The sequence below is a fragment of the Oryx dammah genome, unplaced genomic scaffold, assembly GCF_014754425.2.
Source record: "Oryx dammah isolate SB20612 unplaced genomic scaffold, SCBI_Odam_1.1 HiC_scaffold_10, whole genome shotgun sequence".
NCBI lineage: Eukaryota > Metazoa > Chordata > Mammalia > Artiodactyla > Bovidae > Oryx > Oryx dammah.
Genome location: NW_024070194.1, coordinates 7515044 through 7540526, shown reverse-complemented (window position 1 = coordinate 7540526; position 25483 = coordinate 7515044). Strand labels below are relative to the sequence as shown.

General features: G+C 47.9%; 1 protein-coding gene across 19 annotated transcripts in view; it reads right to left on the bottom strand.

Moving 5' to 3' along the window:
* ZMYND8 (zinc finger MYND-type containing 8) overlaps positions 1–25483 on the bottom strand; it is a 123107-nt gene that overhangs the window by 75717 nt on the left and 21907 nt on the right. For 16 of the 19 annotated variants that reach the window (XM_040248121.1, XM_040248129.1, XM_040248130.1 and 13 more), the window contains one exon: positions 9070–9218. In XM_040248121.1, coding sequence (XP_040104055.1) covers positions 9070–9218 — 149 coding nt within the window. Of the gene's footprint in view, positions 1–9069; positions 9219–17299; positions 17447–25483 lie in introns of those variants that run through there. The other 3 variants (XM_040248128.1, XM_040248122.1, XM_040248135.1) reach the window with 3 other exon arrangements.

Sequence of the window (25483 nt, the reverse complement as noted above, 5' to 3'; positions counted from 1 at the left end):
TATTAATATAAAATTTGCAAGTCATTAGGTATTAAGATTTACTTTTTCAATCATGTATTTGAAGAGGCCATGACTTGAAAAGCTGGTGTCTGAGAGTTAACAGGCAGCCTAGCAGGAGAGCACAACGGCTAAAACCAAGGCATGCCTGGGTTCAAATTTAGCTCAACCAGCTGCAGGACCAGGGCAAGTCTCTTAACCACCCCCAGCTTCAATTTTCTCATCTGTAAAATGGGGTTGATAACATCTAATTCCATGGGATTGTGGTTGGAATTAAAAGGAATCATACAATGTATGCAATTAACACAGCGCCACCATGACAAATATTGCTAGTACACTTAAAAACCCAGCATATGGAAGTCTAAATGTAAAAAGCCAAGCAAGTATGGCAATTCGCCCTGGGAGTCTTTCAACAATGGGCCATAGGAGAATGGATCCAGTTGGAAATGAGTCACCAAAAATGACAATTCATTTTTTTGAAGGCTACCCCCAATGCACAGAGAATTATAGCCAACAAGAGGCTTTCGTAAAACCTTGTTTCTCAAACACAGGAGGCCTTGGTATTTGCAGAGAAGCCACATTTCTTACTGAAGACAAACAAGGGCAGAATGATAAGAGTGGGAAGTGCCAATTCATGAGAGCTAGACCCCTCCCTACGCCAAAATAGCAAGAGAAATGCTTCCCTAACGATGCATTGGAAAAGACCCTGATGCTGGGAGAGATCGAGGGCAGGAGGAGAAGGGGATGACAGAGGACGAGATGGTTGGATGGCATCACCAACTCGATGGACATGAGTCTGAGCAAGCTCTGGGAGTTGGTGATGGACAGGGAATCCTAGCATGCTGCAGTCCATGGGGTCAAAAAGAGTCGGACACGACTGAGCAACTAAACTGAATTAAATGATACATTACAAAATCCAGCAAAGCTACTCTCTGAAAACAATCCCTCAGAGAAACTCATTCAGAAAATGCATATTTGAGACCAGTAAGAAATCTTGTTTAGGAAGTATGAGAAAGTCTAGGGGTAAGTGTTCAAAATGACCTGGTAACTTCCCATGTGACTTTGGGAAAGCTATTCAACCCACTTTAGCCTTGATTCCGTGGACAAGAGGGCAGCCACAACCACAGTGCCTACCTCTAAAAAAACCTCCTTTCCCTGTCCTTCAGTAAAACTTTACAGTTTTTTCCATAAAGATCTCATATATTGGTTAGGGACTGCATAATTTTTGTTGCTGCTGTGAATGGGTCATTTTCCCATTACAGTTTCTAAATAGTTATTGTTGGTACATAGAAGTGCTATTAGATTTTTAATACTACTTATATATATACACAGTTCTAATAGTTTACTGATTAAAAACTTTTATCATCTCTAAGTAACATTAGTTTTGTCTGCCCATGTCTAATATTCGTGTATCATTTTAGTTTTCTCCTTATTTTACCAGCTAGGACCCCCAGGATAATGGGAGCGAGTGACCACAATTGCAGGCATCCATCTTGCTCCTGGTCTTTACTATGAGGTTTTAATGTCTCCCAAATGCCTGGTACTTCCACCTTCCTTGATAAAGAGTTTCAGAGATGCTTGCTTAGCAGATCTTCATGAATCAATCCTTCTAAGCCTCCCAAATCATTTCTACTAAGAAAAGAACTAAGACTAATAAGGGCGGTTGTGTAATTTTTGAGTCCTGTTTCAGTTCAACGTTTAAAAAGCGTGCTCTACTTGGTTTCCAGCAGCTAATAGCATCATTATGCTATTCTCTTCACGTTACGCTTTTCAGCGCACTGTCACACACACCATCTCCATTCTGTCCTCACCATCCCCCAGAGAGGCACGCAGAGCAGACACCACTAGTCCTAGTGGACAGATGAGAAAACGAAGCTTAAAAGACTCATCTGACCCCTCGAGTCCAGAAGCAGACTCCCACCTGGGTGTCCTAGCACTTTCTCTCACCCCTATGCCCCACAGAAGATGAAGCCGAATGAAAAAGAGATTCTGATGATTCAGTGACCCCCTCAGAGAACATTCTCTGTAATTCAAAATAACTTCTGCCAAACAAACTTATGATTATTACCAGGCGGCAAAGGGAGCAGGGGATGAATTGGAAGATTCTGACTGACATTTACACATTGCTATATATAAAATAGATGGACTTCTCCAGCAGCTCAGTGAGAAAGAATCCACCTTCAATGCAGGAGACTCAGGTTTGGATCTTCCTGGTTCAGGAAGATCCCCTGGAGGAGGAAATGGCAACCCACTACAGTATTCTTGCCTGGGAAACTCCATGGACAGAGGAGCCTGGTGGGCTACAGTAAACGGGGTCACAAAAGGGTTGGACGTGACTGAGTGACTAAACGACAACACGTAAAACAGAATACTAACAAGGACTGGCTGCATAGTGCATGGATCTCTACTCCATACTCTGTAATGAACTATACGGGAAAAGAATCTAAAGCAGACTGGATACACGTTATGTGCCTGTTTCTCCTTGCTGTATGCCTGAAACTAACACATTATAAATCAACGATACACCGGTAAACATTTAAAAAAATAACTTCTGCTAATGCAAAAAAAGTAGAGCGGAAAAAAAAATCTGAAATTTAGGAAGACAACTAGAAACATAATAGAGGGGGCAGGAAAAGATAATGGCATCTAGAGTAAGGGGTTCTCAACACAGGTGACATCTTGGGCTAGACAATCTTGGTTGTGGGGACCTGCTCCTGTGCACTGAAGGATGTGAGGCATCATTCGGGGGCACCCCCACCCACCACGCACCAAACTGGGACAACCAAAAATGTCTCCAACCACTGCCCAAGGTCCCCAGGTGGGGCGCAAAACTGCCCTCAGCTGAGTCACCCAGACAGAAGCCTGCTCTCTGGTTGCTTGAATTTCTACAGGGGAGGGTGCAGGGGCTGGGGGAGGGGAAGACGGAGGAACCTCCTCAGAGAGATAAACTGGACCTATCAAGCAAGCAGAACTATTTCTAACCTGAGTGGGGTCCTCCAGGATGCACTGTGGCTTTCTGCAAGATAGCAGGAAGGCGTATTTGTGGGCCCAACTTCCTTTCAGTAAGTTAATAATAGAACAGGAAGAGGCATGAAAACCTCAACGAAACTAGAAGAATCAGAATGTGACAGCTCATCATCTCTTGAGCAGGCAACCCAAGTCCTTTCCATCTAACAGAAGCCAGGGTACTGCCCCTTGAGAAGTTAAGTTCCCCTCCTCCATGTCCCTGCCCCCAATCCCCACCTGGCCAGGGGTGGGCGTTCCCAGGAGGACCAAGAGGCAGGCGGACCAGGCTGCCCTTTTTTTAGGAGGGTTCATCGTTGATGAGAACTAGCTGGCTGGGAATCACCTTGCCAATCAAATACAGGCCTTATCTGTTGCTTGGAAGTGTTTTCTGCGCCGTAAAAATAATCTGATAAATATGCAACATTTTAAAAAAGGAAAGGTAAATCATTTCAGGTAGAATGAGTTTTTTTTCCTCCCCCACGTGCACAAGGTGTGTTCTCAGAGTCAGGCAAGCAGGTTGCTATGGGACTAACTGCAGGCTCCAAGCGCACACGTTCTTACGTCCCTGTTCCTTCCACAGGTCAGCTTAGCGAGAATAGACAGGCTTGTTCACTGGCTTCTGGAACACCCCATGGAACACCCCAGCCTATACCAGGAGCCAGCAAACCTTCTCTACAAAAGGGTTCTATAAAGATAGGAGGTGAACAGCTGAGGCTTTGCAGGTCATATGGTCTCTACTGCAACACTCTTGTCACAGGAGAGCAGAAGTGACTACAAACAAGGTGTCACTAAGTGGACGTGGCTTTGTGCCTGTAAACTTCATTTACAGAAACAGGCGCTGGGCCATACCTGGTCTGGGAAAACCAGAGAACATGTCTGGGGAGCCGGGAGGGAGGACCACAGACTCAAATTCCTTCTGGGGCCACACAGGAAACACAGAGGAAGGAAAACCGTCCTCATTCCAGCCTGTGTTTTCCTGCATTTGATAAAAATACACAAGGGCTGCAAAATAAAGAAACACTGCTCGGCCCTGGAGAGGTGAGGATGGTGCCGGAGAGAAACACCAGGCGGGCAGAGCATCCTCGAGGCCCTCGGCTCCAGTGATCAGCAATCCTACTGACTGTCCCCTGATCTATCTTGGCTGTTAATACACGGCTCCCACCCAACAAGGAACCTCTGCTTTTAGACAATGCATGTGCTGTGTGCTGTGCGTAGTCGTGTCCCACTCTTCGCGACCCCATGGACCGCAGGCTCCTCTGTCCCTGGGGATTCTCCAGGCAAGAACATTGGAGTGGGTTGCCATGCCCTCTTCCAGGGCATGTTCCCAACCCAGGGATCGAACCCAGGTCTCCCACACTGCAGGCGAATTCTTTACAGTCTGAGCCACCAGGATGCCCAAGACAACGCACGGGCCCAACAAACTGAGTTCCAGCTTGCCTCCTTATGAACATGGATAGCCCTGAACTCAGGAGAGGCAACAGGGCCCTGTCATTTCTCTTTTATATTTGATCAAAGGTACACCTAAGGCCATTATGCACAAATCTGTTAGCAGATTATTGCTCAATACTTGAATAAGAAAAGAAGTAAAGAAAGGAGGAAGGGAGAGAGAACCTCCCCAAAGGACTCAAACTCAAAAATGTCCTAAGAACTACAGATAGACTGCTATTTCTCAATAAGGGTCCAATGTCACTTGAGAAAAGGTATTTCTCGCCCCATCTACCAGAGGTCATTCAGCAACCTAACCCTCCTCCACACAACACCAGAAGCATCCTTCCAGGCTCTGGGATGTCCCCCACCCCCAGTTCCAAGAAAAAAGTGCCTACATACTTTCTCACTTTTGTTAAGAGGTGAAACAAGATGATGGTGGTCCATTCCAGGTGGTGAAATCCTGGTGGTCCAGTGGTTAAGAATCCCCACCTCTCAATGCAGGGTACACGCATCTGATCCCTCGTCCAGGAAGATCCCACATGCCTCGGAGCAACTAAGCCCGCAGGCTGAAACTACTGAGGCCCTCCAGCCTAGAGCCTGTGCCCCGCACCAAGAGAAGCACTGCCATGAGAAGCACTCGTACCACAACAAAGAGTAGCCCCTGTTCCCCACAACTAGAGAAGGCCCGCGTGCAGGAATGAAGACTCACCACCGCCAAAAAATAAAATCCATAAGTCTTCTATTAAAAAAGGTATTTTAAAAAAAAGAAGTAAAATCAGTGGACGAAAAGGTTGAAAAAAATTAAATACAAACCTTAGAACACTTCCCCTAAAAGTGTGTTCTAAAGTTCTTCTTGGACTTCCCTGGTAGCTCAGAGAGTAAAGCGTCTGTCTACAATGCAGGAGACCCGGGTTCGATCCCTGGGTCGGGAAGATCTCCTGGAGAAGGAAATGGCAATCCACTCCAGTACTATTGCCTGGAAAATCCCATGGACAGAGAAGCCTGGTAGGCTACAGTCCATGGGGTTGCAAAGAGTCGGACACGACTGAGTGACTTCACTCACTCACTCACTCATTCAAAGTTCTTCTTAAAACTCTTAGAACTCCCCTAAAAGTAAAGTGAAAGAAAAGGGAAGTCGCTTTTGGGAAAAGGGAATGTCTCCGGCATTCCAGGCAGAGGCTTTAACCTAAAGTAATGAGTCCTCAATACATGAAAAATGGGTGGAAACTTAAAACCCGTAACTCTACTTCATAATAACCCATCTCTACCAAAAACGGGAAAATATGAGGGTGGGGAGGCCGGTTATTATGCTAGAATGGTTTTCTTTTTAGAACACTGGAACACAGAGAAATTTCAGGGTGAAGAAAAACAAGAAAGGGGTGAAGAATTTTGATACATAGCAAAAATCAAGAGTATGAATGCCTAGAAAGAGCTAAAGGCAGAAGGAATGAGCAAACTGGCAGGACACAACTATAGGGAGGGATGGGGAGTGCAGAACATAGATACAACGTCCAGGTATTGCTGGATTTTTCTGAGTTTTTGTAGGAACTCTAAAATATAAGTTGATATTTGACATCTCATGATCATCAAATGTTGATGACTAACAAATTACATTGGTAAAACCTAGCATATGGAGACATACATTTTGCATTTAATTCCATAACTTTTTTTTCAATTCTGTAATCTAAAAGAAGAAAGAAAAGGGAAAGAGAAGATTTTTTTTAAAAAAGAATCCAGAAGAATTTTTTTTTAAGGATTTAAGTTACCCTTAGGAAAACAGACTGTGCTCAAGGGAAGCTGCCTCGAGGGAGGGTTTGCATAGTTTATGCAAACACTATAAACTAGAGAATTATGGGGTCAAGGGTCAGGAATTTCTTTTCTTTACAGTTCAGGCTATTTCTCTGTTGCCAACTCCTGTTCAGCCCCAGGGAGTTTTAGATGTGAAAAACAAAAACCTACAATCAAGCTTAGAATGTTCCTTCCCAGTTCAAACCCCTGTTTTACCAGGACGGGAAAGCAACTGGCAAGGTCACCCCGTGGGTTTCCCAGATGCAGTGGGGCAGGAAGGAGTCTGGACTTCAGGCCTGGACCCCTTCTCCTCCAGAGACACAGCTCTGTAAACTCTCTCATCACTGTGATGACCGATTCCACAGACGTGCAGTCACGCCCTGTGTCCAGCCACCCCTGCTGCTCTGCTCCACGTGCCCAGTGCGTTCTGTATTCATGAGCTCTCCCTGCGTCAAACTCTAGGGTGACAGCAGCCACTGGACTCTTTCTGGCCACAGATTTACAAATATACCATTGTGGTCCTGAGGTTTAGGTGTTAAGAGGACCGGTGGCTGAGGAAGGGGGGAAAGAAAATCTGTGAACTGCCTAAGGTGGTCAGATTCTAGGAAGAAAGATGTGAGCCAATTCTTAAAGGACAGGAGGAAGTCACTAAGCGCACACACACAGAGAACCACTAGGAGACTCTCTCTCCCCAGAGAGGACAATATCTGCTTCACGACTTTACTGATAACTGGTAAAAGAGGGCTTGCCTTAAATTAAGATTTGAGGATTATTTATAGCCTTTGTGTTTCTTAGTCTTCAAGCCCAACAGCTATGGGATGGCTAATGGTGATGGGGGCGTGGGGCCGAGGGTGGGGTGGGGAGTGAGGTGGGGGCAGCAGCTTCAAGCCAGACAGGGAGACCTAAGCTTCTTGCTATAAGGCCTTGGGGAAGTAAATTATTAACCTCTCTGCCAGTAAAACAGAGACTATACCCTTCCTCACAGCATCATTATAAACATTCACACAAAAAAAGGTTTATGAAAGGACAGGCACACTCTGAGTTCTGCTTTTAGTATTAGTCTCACCAACACTATTACTGAGCCACCACAGCTCAGCTGGTAAAGACCCACTCGCAATGCAGGAGACCCAGTTCGATTCCTGGGTCGGGAAGACCCTCTGGAGAAGGGACAGGCTCCCCACTCCAGTATTCTTGGGCTTCCCTGGTGGCTCAGCTGGTAAGGAATCCGCCCACAATGTGGGAGACCTGGGTTTGATCCCTGGGTTGGGAAGATCCCCTGGAGAAGGGAAAGGCTATATCCACTCCAGTATTCTGGCCTGGAGGATTAGCACAAGAGTCGGACGTGACTTTCACTTTCACTCACTTTTCCAACACTGTTATTATATGATCTTTCAAATTGCAATTTGAAATGATCTTTTCAAATGATCTTGATCAAGATCTTGAAATGATCAAGATCACTGAAAAGATCACTGAAATGATCTTTTCAAATTGCAAAAATTTACTTAGAAGCTATCAGATTCTCCAGTAATGGGAGTTCCAACTCATTAAACCTGGGCTGACCAACATGGCAGCTATAAACCAGAGGTGGCCACGTAAATTTAAATTCAATTAAAAATTCAGTTGCTCAGGCACAGCTGCCACTTTTACAAGTGCTGTGGCCACACGTGGCTTGTGGCTATCACACTTAACAGCACAGGCCTGGAACATTTCCAAAGCTATTTAATTATTTCACAGATAGTCTGTGTGATTATTTCACTTAGTGTAGACTCTCGCTTAACTTTTATTATTTATGTCATTTAGCTCAATTCCTCTTCACAACAGCCCTGCGAGTTTGGTAGCAGTAAGATCATTATTCTCATTTCAGAAAATGAGAAAATGAAGCGCAAAGAGGTTAACCTGCCCACAGCCACAGGGCAGCAGCAGCGCTGGCATTTCACTGTGTAATTTGGAGAGAGAAAATAGATTCGTGCCCAGAAATGGCCCCTCTCAGAGTCCTAGGCGTTTAACCATTGCTGGGTTCCTTCCCGTGAAAGCAACAATCTTATTTTACTTGACCTCAAAGCCCCAGGGCTCACTTCCACATCCATAATCTGCACAAATGAGTGAATACATCCCGAGGAATCCCCTCTGAAATGGTTATCAGGAAACCAGGCATCCTGCTTGCTCCACGCTAGGAGACTCGACCTCATGGACCATGAAAGCACCTCTCATCTTTTTAAGTCAGAAGAGTAGCTTGTTTGCAGCACAGAATTTTAGAGCTAGAAGGTCCCCGAGATAAGATATAAGATGGTGAATGGATGTCTGCATCGAGGATGGGGTCTGCCAGGGACTGGGCACTCTGAGAAGAGATGGGGACCAATTACCTAAGTCACGGTGGGCAATGGGTCGGGAGGGCGGCTGTCTCTCACCACAGTCCTAAACCCGTTCTTTTACAGATGAGAAAATTGACACCAAAAGGGATCACAGGCCTCAGCCATACCACCCCTCCAGGCAAAACTCCAAACTGTCCTACCAGCCCAGCCTAGCAGGGCAACACCCTCAGGCCACGAGGGCAAACAGTGCCAACATGAGACAAAAAGAAATCAGAGGAAAATCCCCAAATCCTAGTGCATGGTATCTCTATCTTATCTGGGTCACTGCCCTGTCCCCACAAAGAGATCTGAAAAGCCACTGGGAATTTCTCCCCAGGCCCATTTTGAGCTCCCCTTTCTGTCCTAGGCAAATGACAGCCAGAGCAAGGCAGCTTCCTAAATGCCGAGCACACAGGCAGTTGGAGAAACATCAGCCTTTGTCTGCAGCCCCTCCCCATCCCCTCCACGCGTGTGGACCCCATTCCTGGTGGCCTCTTACCTGCTCCTTATTGTTATTGTTCAGTAAGCCGGGTTTCTTTTTCTTTTTAATGGGACTTGTGGATGTGTCCTGTGGCGAGTGGCCATTGGAGGAATGAGGAGGGCTGGGGAACTTTCTTTTCTGGGCTGTTCTCTCTGTGGAGCCAGGATCTGAAAGAGACACACAGGATCACATATTTTAACGCAGTCAGGCTAGGCCCCGCAGGAAGCAGGGTGTGGAGGACACACTCATTTTGTCCCCAAACTTAATGCTATCTTATTGATCCTCCTAGGATATACTTACCCCACTGTCTTCATTGCATGTTTCAAAGAGGTAAGACGGTCTTTCTTTTGCATACAAACATTTCTGTGAAATTTGTAATTTATGGCCAAAATACAAAAATTGGGAAACTTCAAATAATACCCTAGATTTGGGGCTTCTATTAAAAAAAAAAAAAAATCAGAGCCTGCAGGGCCTTATACAACCAGATAGAGCTGAACACTTGCCAGCTACATTTTAGAAGGGAATATGCCCTCTATTTTGCCAAAATCCCCACCATTCTTTTTGTCGATAAAGGTCCGTCTAGTCAAAGTTATGGTTTTCCAGTAGTCATGGACCACTGTGAGAGCTGGACCATAAAGAAGGCTGAACGCCTTGACGCTTTCAAACTGTAGTGTTGGTGAAGACTCTTGAGAGTTTCTTGGACTGCAAGGAGATCAAACCAGTCAATCCTAAAGGAAATCAAACCTGAATAGTCATTGGAAGGACTGATGCTGAAGCTCCAATACTTTGGCCACCTGATGCAAAGAGCTGACTCATTGGAAAAGACTCTGATGCTGGGAAAGATTGAAGGCAAGAGGAGAAGAGGGCAGCAGAGGATGAGATGGTTGGATGGCATCACTGACCCAATGGACATGAATTTGGGAGACAGTGAAGGACAGGGAAGCCAGACGGGCTGCAGTCCATGGGTCGCATGCAAACAGTCGGACGTGACTTAGCAACTGAACAAGAACCACCACCAGCCTTCCCTATTGTGTCCTTGTTGACCAGGCCATGAACCAGCAGCCAGGAGCTGTCACACTCCCAAGAAAAGAAAGAAAGTGAAGTTGCTCAGTTGTGACCGACTCTTTGCAACCCCATGGACTACAGGCTCCTCCGTCCATGGGATTTTCCAGGCAAGAGTACTGGAGTGGGTTGTCATTTCCTTCTCCAGGGGATCTTCTCGACCCAGGGATGGAACCCAGGTCTCCCGCAGTACAGGCAGACGCTTTACCATCTGAGCCACCAGCCACACACCCAAGGCTGATGCAAAAGCAGGAGACCGTAAGAGACGGACCAAGAAAAGAAGGCCACATGCTTTTAAGAAAATGAAGGCAAACATAACTCATGGTAGAAGACATTTATTCACGTTTATCAGATTAACAAAGTATAACTACGTAAAAAAATATATATACCCCACCCCGCAGAGTGCCTGTGACCCAATCACCAGCAGACGTGTTTGTGACTATTCTCCAAACAGAGATCAACAGAAAGCTACATTCTCACCCGTGTCTCACCTGAAAAATACCAACGCCACCCTCGCCAATCCGTTTCTATTTTTATTCTCCCCGTACCTCATTTAAACACAAGCACTGACACAACCATCCCATCTTCACCTGCAAAGACCTGAATCCGTTCCATGCCTGATGGCTCTCCCGCTAGCTGACGGAGTCCATAAGGGAACGGCCTGGAGCCCTTGCTATGCTTGAGGAATGAAAGCTCCAGGCACCGGAACAGCACAGGACTGTGCCAAGAGCACAGGTGGCAGAATGGGATACAGAGTTCAGAAAGATGACCATCTGCGAAGATGGCCTGATGACGTTCCCCAGCTCCAGGGTTAACTCTTGGGCAAGTCCCAGCATGCGGGCTCTGCTGTGTGTCACCAGCCTACGTCTGGGATGGTGGCCAGAGCTGCTGGGGCAGATCACCAGGGTCCAAGAGCTGTAGCACCCTCCAGCACGCTTCAGACAATGGACCACTTTTGCAAAATCCAATCCACACCACGGAGTTCTCTCCGCTCACCAGGCAGGCTGCAGGAAAATCCCAAACACAAGTTCGGAGTGCTGCACTGAGGCTAGCCCCGAGAGGAAATTAAATGCTAACCACAGGCACCTTGAGGGAGAAGAGACCTCAGAGTCAAGGGGCCACCCCACAGACATCAAAACAGCAGCCTGGAGAGCCCAAAGGGATGGCTCAGAGGCACACAACAGCTAGTTAGTGGGAAAATGCACTAAAAAGATGTAGCCTAGGATTGGCAAGTTTCCCCGGAGAGAACCCCCTCTCATTTCCACAGGGATCCTCACCCCACATCACCATCATATGTGAAAATGCGCACGTTCTCCATAGGGCCTTTGACCTAACAATCTCCTCCTAGAAACACTCTACAGGCCTGGTCACAGGGCAGCAAAGCATATGCAAGATGATTCAACTGCAGCACTTGGTGTTATAGCTAAGACTAGAAAGGGCTTCCGTGTCTACAAACTGGGAGTTGGTCTGAACACATTGTGGGATACAGCCATGAAGAAGAACAAACAAATCACCTTGAGACAAACTGATAATCTCCAAGCTTCTGGGTCAGGTTAAAGAGCATGAAAATACCAAGGACGTTCTCCACAGAACTATAAAAATTACAATTTTAAAATCTGTATAGGAACACAAAGACCCTGAATAGCCAAAACAATCTTGAGAAAGAAGAACGGAGCTGGAGGAATCACACTCTGTGACTTCAGACAATATTATTTAATACAAAGCTACACACATCACACTTTGGTACTGGCATAAAAACAAGACACGTAGATCAACGGAACAAGACAGAGAGCCCAAAAATAAACCCACACGCTTATGGTCGATCTATGACAAAGGCGGCAAGAATATACAATGGAGAAAAGACAGTCTCTTCAATAAGCGGTACTGGGAAAACTGCACAGCGACATGTAGAAGAATAAAATTAGAACATTCTCTAACACCATATACAAAAAAGCAATGCATGTCTAGCACCAATAATAGACCAAAAGACACAGCCCAAAAAAAGATGGGTTGGTTTGGGTTAGCTTGGTTTTTTTCGGGGGTTTTTTTTTTCCCCCTCCATTTTGTTTGGGTTTTTTGTTTCTTTTTGAAAAAGATGTTTTCGTATATATTCATATTTACATAAGCCTAAAATACTCCTAGTTGAACACAGAAGTGTAAGTTCTTAATGGGGACCGGAGGTTGCCTCAGGGGAGAAGAATCTGCAAGGAGTGGACGCAGGACTTCTTTCTTCTTGCCACTGTGTTTCCTACTGTACTTTACCATGCTCCTGAACTACTTTAACAAAATAAGGAAAAATAAAAAGGAAGTATTTAGAAGGTATAATGTCACATTTTGAAAAAAAGCAGTGGGTGCAAACTAAAGCCAGTAATGAACAAATAACAGAGGCCTGACTCAGGATAAAAAATGTGACCAGATGTACAAACTTAGGGTTGATCTGTGTGGGCCTACAGACCCCAGGAAGGAGCTTGAAATTTGTTCTGTGTGAATCTAATAAATCCAAAATACTCCATTTATGTATCAGAGGACAGGTGTTTAACAAAATCGTTTTGGGGGTTCAAAGGAGACATGTCCCAGAAGAAATGGTACCCGGGCCAGGCAAAAACTGAAAGCTACTGGGCCAAGGTTTTGCTTCTCTATGTATTGTTTCATTAGCGTACAAAGTTTGAAAGAGGAGAGCACATGAGCAAAGTCAGGCCAGTGGAAAGCTAGGAAAATGTCTGGGGAAAAAACAAATAACCACGGACTCTTGAACAACAGGGGTTGGGCCATCAACCACTACACAGTTGAAAATCCACATACTGCTCTCTCTGCCTCAAAAACAAAGGAATTGATAAAGGACTCACCAAAAAGCAGGAAGCTGAAGCAATCTGGACAGAATCAGGACTCAAGCCCTGGTTTTTTGTGATTCCACATACTGTGATTTGTAATCGAACACAAACTTTTCTGTGCACTTAAAAATTGGTAAAATGAAAATGCGTGCGCGTGCTCACTCAGTTGTGTCTGACTCTTTGTGACCCCCATGGACTGCAGCCTGCCAGGCTCCTCTGTCCATGAGATTTCCCAGGCAAGAAAATTGGAGTGGGTTGCCATGTCTTACTCTGGGGGGTCTTCCTGACCCAGGGATTGAACCTGTGTGGCCTACACTGGCAGGCTGATTCTTTATCATTGAGCTACCTGGGAAGCACAAAATGAAAAGACAAGTATTCTATGTATTGGGAAAAAAAATCCAAGTGTAAGTGGATAAGAGTAGATTCAACACATGTTCTTCAAGAGTCAAGTTTAGTGTATCGATGTTTCTTGATGGAGTACTAGTGGATTTTGGAAAGGATGGCCCCTCCTCATTGCAAGGACACCCCCCTCACACCGCTGCCACTGATGGTCCCAAACACTGTGAAAACCAAAAGCACCCCAAATGCTTCCTGAACCCTCCCAGAAGTGGTACCACCCTCCTGGGGCACCTCAGAGCTAGAGTATGAGGCACAGTGGATGAAACCCATAGCCCAGCCCACACCTGGTCAACCTCCGGGGCCAGAAATGGCTCCAGCTCCTCCCTGGGCCATCTAATCATCCGCCTGTGGCTGAGATCTCCTAGGACGATGGGTCCCCATCCAAGTGTTGTCCCCACACTAGCTGCAGCATCACCTGTGAATTTGCCGGAAATGTATGTTCTCAGGCTCCATGTCAGATCTACAGAATCAGAAACTGGAGCAGGGCCCAGCAATCTGGGGTTTAAGCAGGCTTCTGGAGGATTCGGGTGCACGCTAATTTGAGATGCTCTCACATGTGTGTTTGGGAGACAGAGTCTGAGTTCTCCAGTCTCAGGAATCGCCTTTCCTTCCTCATCGCCATCTAGAAGGTTGGTCAGGACCCCAGGAAACAGAAGCCAAGAATGAGGCAAGGAGAAAGAATTGAAACAATTAAACAACTTTCCCTGCTTCTCAGGGCCTCGGGGACACACCTGTAAAATGGGAGGAAAGGTAAGGAAAGGGACCAGACCAGTTCTTACCTGGAGTCCATGAAAGTGCCTCAAGGCCCCATGAGCTACCTGCCACAGTTCTATACGTGGATGCAACTTCCTGAGAAAGGGGGCCTGAGCCTATTTCACCTTTTTAAAGGTGAATCAACTCTCAAGATCAAAAAGCTACAGGACCAGAGGATCCTAAAGTCTTTTAACTTTGAAATTCTTTAATTATACATGAAAGAGCAGGATGGGGGAGTGGGCAGGATTCACTAGAAATGAATATACTCATAAGCCACTGAAAGTGGAGGAAACAGTTTTCCCCAAGGCCACCACGGAATAAAAGGACAGGAGGGTCTAACTCAGTGAGAGGAGGGGGTCTGACCCAAGGCTACCCACACCTAAGAGGATCCTCAACCTTCTAGTCTGAGCAAAACAGAAGAAAATCCCCAATTCTGTTCCTGGTTACACACACAGCAACTCACTCCAGAGTTAAGGTGAGTTCAGTGGCTGTGTCCAAGGGGATACAAGAAATTTAATAGAATCCAAACAACAGACACATCTGTCAACAGCAGAGGCTCTCAGTGAAGCCTCTTAGGGAGAAAAACTGAGAAATGCCAGTTGGATTCAGTGTCCTTCTGAGATACGAGACAGCAGGCCGGCAGCATTCTGACTAACAGCCTACCCACTCCAGTGGAGGCTAGGCCTCTGCTGGTGATAGAATGGTGGGTGGGAACCTTACTGTAGTCATGGTAACAAAGCTGCCTTGAAGACCTTTTCCAGAAAGCTGAGTCAAAGTTTTTTGTTTTTTTTTCCCTTTTTGATGATTTAATTCTGACAGGGACACATTTCTAAATGCATTTCATGTATAAATTTGGAATGATGATGACACACAGCTACTGTGCACCGAATCCTCAGAGAAATGGTTCACCCTTGATCTGAGAGAACTTCCTGGCAAAGTGGCAGGACTGGGGATGCTATGGGGCTAGCCCATGCCCACTTCCCCAAAGTCAGGCTGGTTCTGAAGGAGTTAACATGGGCAAGAGAGCAGAGAAGAAAAGGCCAGGAGCTGTGACTCAGGAAAACAGCTTGGCATGGAGCAGGAAGCAGGAGAATTTCCCCTCCTGTGACATTTCGCTGAAATCTTAATAATATGGCAAGTCTCCTGGGTATTAGGAGCCAGGCATGTAACGCCAACCTCCCTGAACCCGTGTCTTGTGAAAGGCCGGAAATAATCCCACTCAGCCCTTCCTAGATGTGCCCTGACACAAGGGATGCCCTCCTCCCAGATAACGCAGCCGCAGGTAGTTAACAGCTAAGCTGCGCTTGTATTGCAATGCACCAAGCCCTGTTCAAATTGCCTCTCGTGTCCTTCCCTCTAAGTCACCGGCCCAAGAGCACATTAGTGGCCAGGCTGAGATTCAAGCCCAGGCAGCAGAACTTCAAGGCCCACAGGTTGGGCCTCACCCCAGGGAGAGGCTTGCCTCAGCTCTGTTGCCCGAAGACTTACTAATTCAGGGTCTTTGTGTTCAACAGCACACACTCCTTTTGCTCCAATCACACAGGATGTGGGGGTTGGGGTGCTCCAGGAACGAGGAGGAAGATGGAAAATTGTGACCATGTCACTTGCACCGATGCATGGTATTGAAACACATCCCACCTCCCAACCCTCACAGGTGGCACCACAGCCTGGCTGGCATCATAAAACAGGCTGGTGGGGAGTGGCGCTCCGCAGCCACCTCCCTTCCCCCAACACTCCTCTCCAGTGTCCATCCATCCAGGCACCCCTGCCCCCACCCACATCCGGCACCTGAGTCACACAACCCCCCACCCCCTCCACCCCCGCCTCCCTTCTCCAGAGTCCAGGAAATGACACACCAATTACAGGGAATTGTCTCCTCCAGAGAGGGAAGGGGCCCCAGCTGAAGGCAGGGCGCTTCCTGGGGAGGACCAGCCCAGTAGTGTGTTTTTATGGGTGTTAAATTTCCCTGATGCTGTCAATGGCGAGGTGGCCAGGGAGGGGCTGAATGAAACAGGCCCGGACCAGCACGGAAGGCCACAGAGGTGGGGTGACCCACCATCAGCTGGCTGGAGATGGACAGTCTCAGGCAAACCTGGACAAGCTGGTCCCCCTACACTGAAGTCAGGCCGGGCGGCACAGGACACAGGGCAGTCAGGACACGCGAGAGTGCAGTGTGGCTCTAAGCAAGCTCCTTAACCTCTCTGTACCGCCACGCTTCCTTCCGGCCGATGGAGATGACGGTACCCCACGGAGTAATCCACAGATTAAACAGAGTTAATTCATGAGATGCTCTTGGTAAGACAGAGAGGAAGTACTGGATAAACAGCAGCTAGTTCTTTTAAAAAAGCAACACACATCCCCCTTCTTCCCCATCTTCCTCCTCCTCCATCCTTCTCCCAAAACAGTCGATTTCTCCGAGAAAGCATGTTAAATCAAGGCCACAAATTCTGTTACGGAAATACCAGCCTATATGAAGTGGAGATGAGAAGGACCCCAGGATGTGATGTCTTCACGTCCATCAGATTGTGCAGAGACCAGGTTTCCGCCTGCCACCGCGAAGGCAGGGGCAGGGGCAGACCGGAGGCCTGCGGAGGCTCAAGCACGAAAGCAGGCGCCATAGCTGCCAGCCTTCAGCATGGCCTCCTTCCAGCGTGACCACACGCCGCTCTTTCCCGGGAGCAGCAGAGCCCAGCGCGGCTCATCCTTTCCAAGCCTTTCCCAAAGACGCAGAACAGGTACCCTAACAGACCTCCCTCCCCAGGAATCCTTCCGGCCCTCTCCAGCCAGTCATTACATCATAATGAAACAAAAGCCCAGAATTTCCTCCAAGCCCGGAGCAAAAAGGAGAGGAATCTAGAGCGAAGTGTGGGGGTGGGGAGGGGACCAGGTCCCGGCGGCCACGAGGAACACGTGAGTGACCGAAATGCTCAGGTGAACAGTCTTCGGACCGGGGACCCACCAAAGCTGGAAGACGCGGCCGCGACCTGGGCCTCCCAGGGAAAGGCCGCCCTGGCCTAAGCCGGGCTCCTTTAAAGGTCTCCCGCATGTGACTGTGAACTTCCAGATCAGGGAAAGAAGGGCTGGAATGCAGATGAGGAAACGGGTCGTTCTCAACTTGGGGGACACATCACTGGACCAGAATCTGGGTACCTCGGAGATCCAAGCGAGCGAGGGGCAGGTAACCCTGCCAACGGGGCACTTACCTGCCATTGAGAAAGCTCTGCCGTTCGGAGGGCCTAGCCTCTCTTTAAAAGAGAACAGAGGCTCACACACGGCACACATTCCTGCTTCCGGATGCTCAGCGGCCTCTCCCAGGGGGAGGAGGAAGCAGCAGAGCCGGCAGGCTAAGAGTCACTGCTTCCCAGGCCGGCTGGCGGGGACGGGACAGCCTCGCCTCCCTGCAATCAGGCAGCCCGAGGCCCACGACAGGCCTCTGTGTCCCCCAGGCTTGCAGGCTCTCATTTATCACCCTTGGCAGACAGCGGCTCGGCTGAGCTGAAAATCTTCAGTGCCAGCACCAGAGAGCCATTTATTTCGCTGATGTGAATAAACACAACAAATTGCATGGTTCTACTCGGCCCGACTGAGAATATCAGAAGGGGGGGTGGGGGTGGGGGTGGGGAATGAAAGTTGGGGTGGCTTGCATTTTGAAGGTGGTTTTTTTTTTCAATAATTGTTTCCAATTTAGTTCTGATGCACCTCTCCCAGAAATGAGGAAACCATCTTCCCACTGCAGACTCTCCCTCTCCCCTACCCTCCTCCTTTCCATCTCCCTCTCTCCTCTCTCGGTCTCTCCCCCAATAATGCAGAAGTGGTGATTAATGGGCACATTCATATGTAAAAGATGAACTTCCAAACTCTCCCGGCCAGAGGAGAGATGGCTTCCACCAAGGGAAGGAGAAGAGGCTGATGTTTAGCCTTCAACATCTAGAGGCAATGACAACCAAGTAGCCCTTTCTCCTTCCCCGGTCCCCCCTCCCCCAACCCCAGCTGGGATGAAGCCTCTGGAAAAAACGACAACATCTCAACAGGAATTTCCTGGTTCCAGAATGCCAAGTTCTTTCAGGCTTTACCGAGCAGAGGGAAGGCAGGGCCCAACTCCCTAAGAAAAAAATCACTCACTGTACCCCACCCACCCCCCTCAGCAGGTCTAGGCCCGGAAGGCTGGCAATCCAACGTGTGTACACAGACTTTAAAGACCCGCCAGACGGCCACAAAGAAAATGTGGAGGAACCAGTTGCCCTCGGCCTTTATAGCGCAGCTGGCAGAGGAGCAAGGTCGCAGGAGGAGCTGGTCCCAGCGCCCCAAGCCCAAGTGCATTATTTATCCAGGCAGCAGGGACTCGGCTCAGGTTCTGGAAAGCTCAGGCACTGGTGGGTGGCTTTCAAACTGCAATGGGGAATTGCAGCATCAGAAGGCCAATTCCAAAACAAAAAGACTGCCAGCCGCCAGCTGAAGTAGCAAAGTGGGCTGGAGAAGAAAGGGGGGATGATAGAGGCCACAGGGAAGAGGGTGGGCAGATGAAGGAAGAGGTGCTGCCCCTGGTAACCAGGCAACGTTCCCAACCCACCCTGGGCGGGGTCTTAATGAAGACAAAGAAAATTCTCTAGAAGACACCAGAGAAGAAGGGACAGGCCCTCTAGTCACCTCATTGCCTTTTTTCTTTTTTTTTTTTTTGGAGGAAGCAAAGATGTTAGGCCCAGAATGTCGCTCAAATTACCCCGGTCAAAAGGACTCCCTAAGATCACCCGGATATGGAGGCCCCCAGCCTTAAGCGTGTACAGAAGCATGGATTAGCAAAGCCACTACAACACGCCTTAAGAGAAAAGTCAAAGATGGGCAGTAACTCCAATGTCATCCATAGGGGCCTGACGTGCTGTCATAAAATGAAACAGGGAAGGAAGCATGTCTTTATGTACTGGCATGGGGCAAAATCCAAATGAAAAAAGGCCAGAAATAGAACCTGGGTGAAAGAAATAGGAGCTGCGTGGGCTCTGGGTTTGCAAAGGCCTGGAGGAACACCCTGGAAAATCAGCCAGCATGGAACTCCTCTTTGAATGCTTTCTGAGCCCAGTCACGTATTTAACTATTTAAGGTATTTTTAAATGGCCATGGGGAGAAATGGATGATAACGACAAGATTTATGGGGCTCCCAGTACATGCCAGGGACCACGTCTGCACCCCACCCCACCCCCGCACGCAAGAGGAATTCAGAACATCTCCCACACCCCCACCACCCTCTCCCTACCCTGGCATTAATGAGGAGCTGCTCTTAAGGGGCTCAGGTGTCTGAAACAGTGAAAAAAACTGGTTCTCAACCCGTTCCCCTCAGGGGACACTTGGCAATGTCTGGAGACATTTCTGGCTGTCACAACCAGGCAAAGAGAGGAGGGCTGCTACCTGGACTCTGAGTCCAGGGGTGCTGCTCAACACCCCACCGTGCTCAGGTCAACTCCCATCCCAGTGAATGACCAGGAACAGGACATGTCAATAGCACCCAATGTTGAGAAAAGCCCTGGTAGTAAAGAAACTTCCAGGGAGCTGCCAGGCAGGTCTAACTTTGTGTCAATACACCACCCACGAAGGTTTCTACAGCCATTAAGAAGGAAAATGATGCCTTATGTTTCACCTGGCGGCCCTGACTTCAGATTTCAAAGAGAAGAAAACAATGGGATCAGTCAGTCAACAAATAGTCACTGAGAAACTCCTAGACATCTGGGCTCCCTGAGAAACCACCCAGGGAAGGGCCCTGCCCCGCTGGGAGGACAGCCAGAGACAAACAGTACTAACAGCTCCCATCCGTGGACCACGTGTCACCTGTTCTGGACACAAGTGTGAACTGACTGACTCCCCACTGCAGCTCTAGGAGGCAGTGGGGCCAGAGGCTCCCCCAGTTTTACTGATGAGGAAACTGAGGCCCAGAGAAAAGCACGCCCATGAGGAAGTGACTAGTAAATAATGGATACAGAATATATTCCACCCAGAAATACTGAATGGGAAACTGATTACGGATGGACGAAAAGCTCAGCAGGACAAATACCGGGAATTTGTAAATAACACACTGGGGAGAGAGTATAACCAGGAAAGGATCTCTGCGCTTTATTTCTCAAACTTGGCTTGTGTGAGTCACAGCTGATATTTATTAAGAAGCTACTTTACAGATCCTCCCCCAAATTCCATGAGGTAAGGATGGTTTTTGTTTGGGCTTTCTGCTTTGGTTCTTGGCCGTACCACATGGCACTTGGAACTTCCCCAACCAGGGATCAAACCTGTGCCCTGCAGTTAAAGCACAGAATCTTAAACCAACAGACCACCAGGGAAGTCCAACGATGATGTTTTTGTACCCATTTCATCAGTGAGAGGTGAAATCACCTGTGCCTTAAGGCGCACAGGCCAAAGCAGCAGGCTGGGGCTCCATCATAGCTGGGTCCCACTCCAAAGACAACACCCCCTCCCCCAAATTAGTCAGCTGACTGTCCTGAGGTCCAGGGTGCCACCTTGTAATTCTCTATCACTACGGGCATGTTTACCAGGGGGGCTTCCCTGGTAGCTCAGCTTGTAAAAGAATCCACCTGCAATGCAGGAGACCCCAGTTCAATTTCTGGGTCAGAAAGATCCCCTGGAGAAGGGAATGGTTACCCACTCCAGTATTCTGGCCTGGAGAATTTCATGGACTGTACAGTCCATGGGATCACAAAGAGTCAGACACGACTGAGCGACTTTCACACTCAAGGGCATGTTTGGTGCCAGCCAACGTCAACACAACACTGTTGTTCAGCACGTGGACTTTGGAGCCATACCACCAGTTCTAAATCCGAACCTTGTCACGAAGTCCTTCGGCAAGTGACTTAACCTCTGTGCCTAGTCAACACAGCTGTGAACTGTTAAAGACTCTTCCTTCAAGGACTGTTAGGAATAAAAGAGGTACTGTGAGCACAGTGAACAGCTCAAAACACCACCAGTTATTACTGGTAGGTAACCTCGGGCCAGGGCAAAGACACGAACCCAGAAATCTCAAACCAGTTTCCCCAAATCATTTTGCCTCTTCACCTTGATTTGCCCCCCAGTGAGCTCTTCCCAGCCTGTTCCTGAAAAGGTTCACTGATGGGAAACACCAGACTTTCATAGGAAGTCCTCCCAGGCTGGCACAAGTTCAACCAAGCCAGCTTCAAATCCCCTCAGGGCTCAGGATTTCCTCCCAGATCAAAGAAGAAGCACCAGGTTGGTGGCCCACAGACCCAGCCCCGCTGTGACCTTCCACCCTAGGATGCCTCCTAACGACCTCTCCTCCCTACTCAAGTGAGACTCGAAGCCTGGGAGAGCGCTGGCCTCAGAATCCTAGTAATCCACAACATGCGTGAAGAATGCCAGACCTGGCAGGGTCAGGATGGAGGCATGAAGTGCCTACGTGGTGTCTGGCATGCAGCAAGGGCTCTGCAGAGAGCTGTTCCTCCCCTGCCCACCCTCCCCCTGTTCCCCTTTGGCCCACCCTTCACAGTGGCCACCATCTTGATGCCAGCCTTGGGACTATTCACTTGCCCTTGCCAGCAGCCTTCTTCACACCTAAAGGAAATAAGCCGTCCCCTACTTAAAACCCACTGCCAAGGGGCTTACTGCAGGCACCCAGCATCTTATCAGGACTCACCATGCCCGCAGGGATCTGGCCATGCCCATCTTTTATACACCTTTCTTTTACTCAACCCTAACCACAAACAGCTTCTTTTGTGGCTCATCCCCAAAGAATCCACCTGCAATGCAGGAGACCTAGGTTCCCTGGGTTGGGAAGATCCCCTGGAGGAGGGAAAGGCTACCCCCACTCCAGAATTCTGGCCTGGAGGGTCGCAGAGTCGGACATGACTGAGCGACTTTCACTTTTAACCACAAACAGCCCCAAGGAGCCAATCTCATTTGTCCTGGCTGATTCTTCCACCTGCCACATTCTATGCCCATCTTCCCATAGTTGGCAACTTCTACTTTTGGCTTCAATAGTCACCTCCCCAGAGAAGCCTTCCCTTACCAACCCAGTCTCTGTCGCTGATTCTACCATCTTAAAGTGGTTTCCGCCCCCGACACCCCACCCCTTCACTGAAGTCATCTCTAGCTGGAAATTATAGAAACATTCTCTTTTTTACTGATTCGCTAGCTTATTGTGTCTCCTCCAGAATGCGAACTCAATCTCAGTTTTTCTGTTTTTCTTTGCTCAGTGCCTGACACCCAGTGTGGCTCAGAGGCAGTCCCCAAACACCCTGGACCAGCTAAATGAAGTGTGATCACAGCAAACTCCAGTTTTTCTTCCCAGGTCTAAGCATATGTCCCGGGAAACCAAGATGGCCAGAGGGTCTTGGTGAAGTGGGCAGGGAAGATTACACAAAAGGGAGCCTGGCCATTCCAGGGTCTGAAAGAAACTGAAGGAGCAAATTCCCTTTTCAACAGGTACTCGGCTATTCTCGCTTCTGGCCTAAAGAGCCCATTTTCCCCAAAGGAGGAGAATAAGTGAGGATTTATATCTTGAACGTGATGGGGCCTAGCAGCTAAACGCAATTACAGAGAAACCAAAGGCAGAAAATTCAGAAGGGTTTTCTCTGGCCACTCATTTCCTAACTCCCTCCATTTTTCTTGGGGAGAGCTATTGTTTCAGAAAGATTTAGGGTTAGAAAAGAAGAATGACTTTCGCCAGGGAAAACAAACTCCCAACTGGGAGACTCCCCACTGTGATGACCATTTCACCACACCTCTTAACCCAGATTCTTGGCCCTTTTTCTTATCAGACCTTTTTAAGGCCACCGAGGTTCTCTTCTCCACGCCTCCCTGAAGGCTCGCCTAGACTGTCCAGCACGGCCCTCCAAGACAAAAAAAGGGGCCCATCGCATGGGCACTCATCCATGGGAAGCCAGCAAGATGAGCTCGGCCTCAAAAAGGGGAGAGTGAAAAATGGCTTCTCAAGTTCCTCTTCCCTCCATCCCACTCAACAGGCATGCGACAAGAGAAATTAAATCTGCTCTCGTCTCCATCTCTGTTCCCCTGGGCTTCTCAGATAAAAGCATTTTCACCCAGCTTGAGGGGAGTCTCGATTTGAAAGATATTTGTCAAGTAACTCTCAGCAACTACTAATATGTCTGGTCTCAACCCAAGAAATAGCAGCCTGGTTTGAAAGATGGTCCCCGCGTTCCTGTGTGGGTATGGGTGGTTACTAGAGACTGGTTAAGAAGGTGAAGGGCAAAACCAGGTCAGTCTTACTAGGAAGAGGGCCCAAGTGACAGCTGATGAGATGAGCCAGTGATCTAGAAGAGAAGCAATGGCCAGGAAATCATCTAAGGAAACTGACAGCCCTGGCCTGGGTGGGAGATGGCCCCACGGAAGGATTCCAGACTGCATCCAGTCCACTCCTCACAGCTGTGTGATTCTTTAGTTGTTGATATTTAAAAATTGGGAAAAACTGATCAAGAAATCCAGATTACTAGCTCCTATTTAAAAAAAGAAAATTAAGATCCAGCCACAAAAAGTCCCCATTTCCACATGGTACAGGCTGCTTCCCCTACCCTTAGGATGCAACATGAAATTCCCCATTTGCCAAGGTTTCCATCATTCTTAACTGTCAAGATAATTAATCGTAACCTTGAAAATCCCTTCAAGGCAGAGTAGAGCAGAGAAGGGCAAAGCAGGTAAATAGTAGGATAAGAGATAAAGGATGCTTTGCTAAAATGGCCAAGATCGAGACAATGCAAGCCCAACATGGTATACCTTTGTTTTTATTTTTCTAACAGGAAGACAAAGGACAGATGAAAACATATCAAACTGTCAACTAGGTTACCTGGCAGAGGATTTCTGAGCTTTTTCTTTGTATACTTCAGCTTGTTGCCAGGAGATGAACTGAATCATTTGAAAAGAAAATCCAGGGACTTGCCTGGAAGTGCAGTGGTTAAGACTCCACGTCTCCGCTACAGTGGGTGCAGGTTCATCCCTGATCTGGGAATTAATATCCCACATGCTACAAGGTGCACTCAAAAAAAAGATTTAAAAAAAAAAAAAAGAAAAGAAAATCCAGGGCTTCCCTGGTAGTTTAGTGGTAAAGAATCTGCCTGCCAATGTGGGAGACACGGGTTCAATCCCTGCTCTGGGAGAATCCCACAAGCCACGGAGCAGCTAAGCCCATGCACAACTATTAAGTCTGTGCTGTAGAGCCTGGGAGCCGCAACGACTGAGGTCTGTGAGTCTTAGAGACCGGGCTTCGCAACAAGAAAAGCCAGCACTCCACAGCGCGAGAATAGCCCTACTCTCTGCAATCAGAGAGAAGCCTGCGAGCAACGAAGGCCCAGCACAGCCAAAAGTAAAAAAATAAAAATTACTTTTTTAAAAAAAAAGCGAAGAAAATCCAATCAACCATTTTATTCCCTTACTTAGTTTCTATTTCTTGGAAGAGAGTCTTCATTCAAAAAGCATTTATTGAGCAGCTACTACAAATCACTGGTTTAGTCACTAAGTCGTGTCCAGCTCTTGCGACCCCATGGACTGTAGCCTGCCAGGCTCGTGTGTCAGTGGGATTCTCCAGGCAAGAATACTGGAGTGGGTTGCCATTTCCTTCTCCAGGGGATCTTCCCGACCCAGGAATCGAACCCAGGTCTCCTGCATTGCAGGCAGATTCTTTACCTAGACTGAGCCAAGAGGGAAGCCAGGACTAGAAATCGCTAGCCCCACCTTAAAGAGATAAGAAGATCTGGTCCCTGTTATCAGTTCAGGAGGAGACACAAAGGGAAAAGAATGCAACGACAGAGGCTGAAGGCTGGGGAGAGGGTGGCCCAGCACATTCTGGATTCTTTTTACCCCAGCCAGTGCACCAAGATGCCAAAGAGCCTGGCAGAAAGGCACTTCAGAGGTGCCTGGATAACAAATACCAATTGAGAAGATGGGAAGATAGCTGTGTTCTTTCTTTGCGGATCTTTAAAAAAAAAAAAAAAAAACAAGCCCAGGAGAATCTAATCAAGTGAAATTTAAGACACCGATAGAATTATTTTTTGAGCATGTTCTGTGCTGAGCCAATCCGTAGCTAGGTGTTTCCACCTACTACATCCAGCACGACACGTTACTGTATTGAGAGTTGTAATGCAGTGCCGTCCAACAGAACTTTCTATGGTGATGGCAACATTCCGTATCTGTGCTGTCTACATATCTGGACAGCCTCTAGCCACATGTGGTTATTGGGCACTTGCAATGTGACTAGTCCAACTGAAAAAGGAATTTTTATTTCAATTAATATAAACTGAAACAGTCACAGAGTAGCTACCTAATCCGACAAGCCTCACTTTAGAAGCTCAATATACAACAGACAAGGGAGGAAGTTCAGCAGGCAAGCAGGACCCTTCAGAATCCTCCACCTGTGCCTAAGGAAG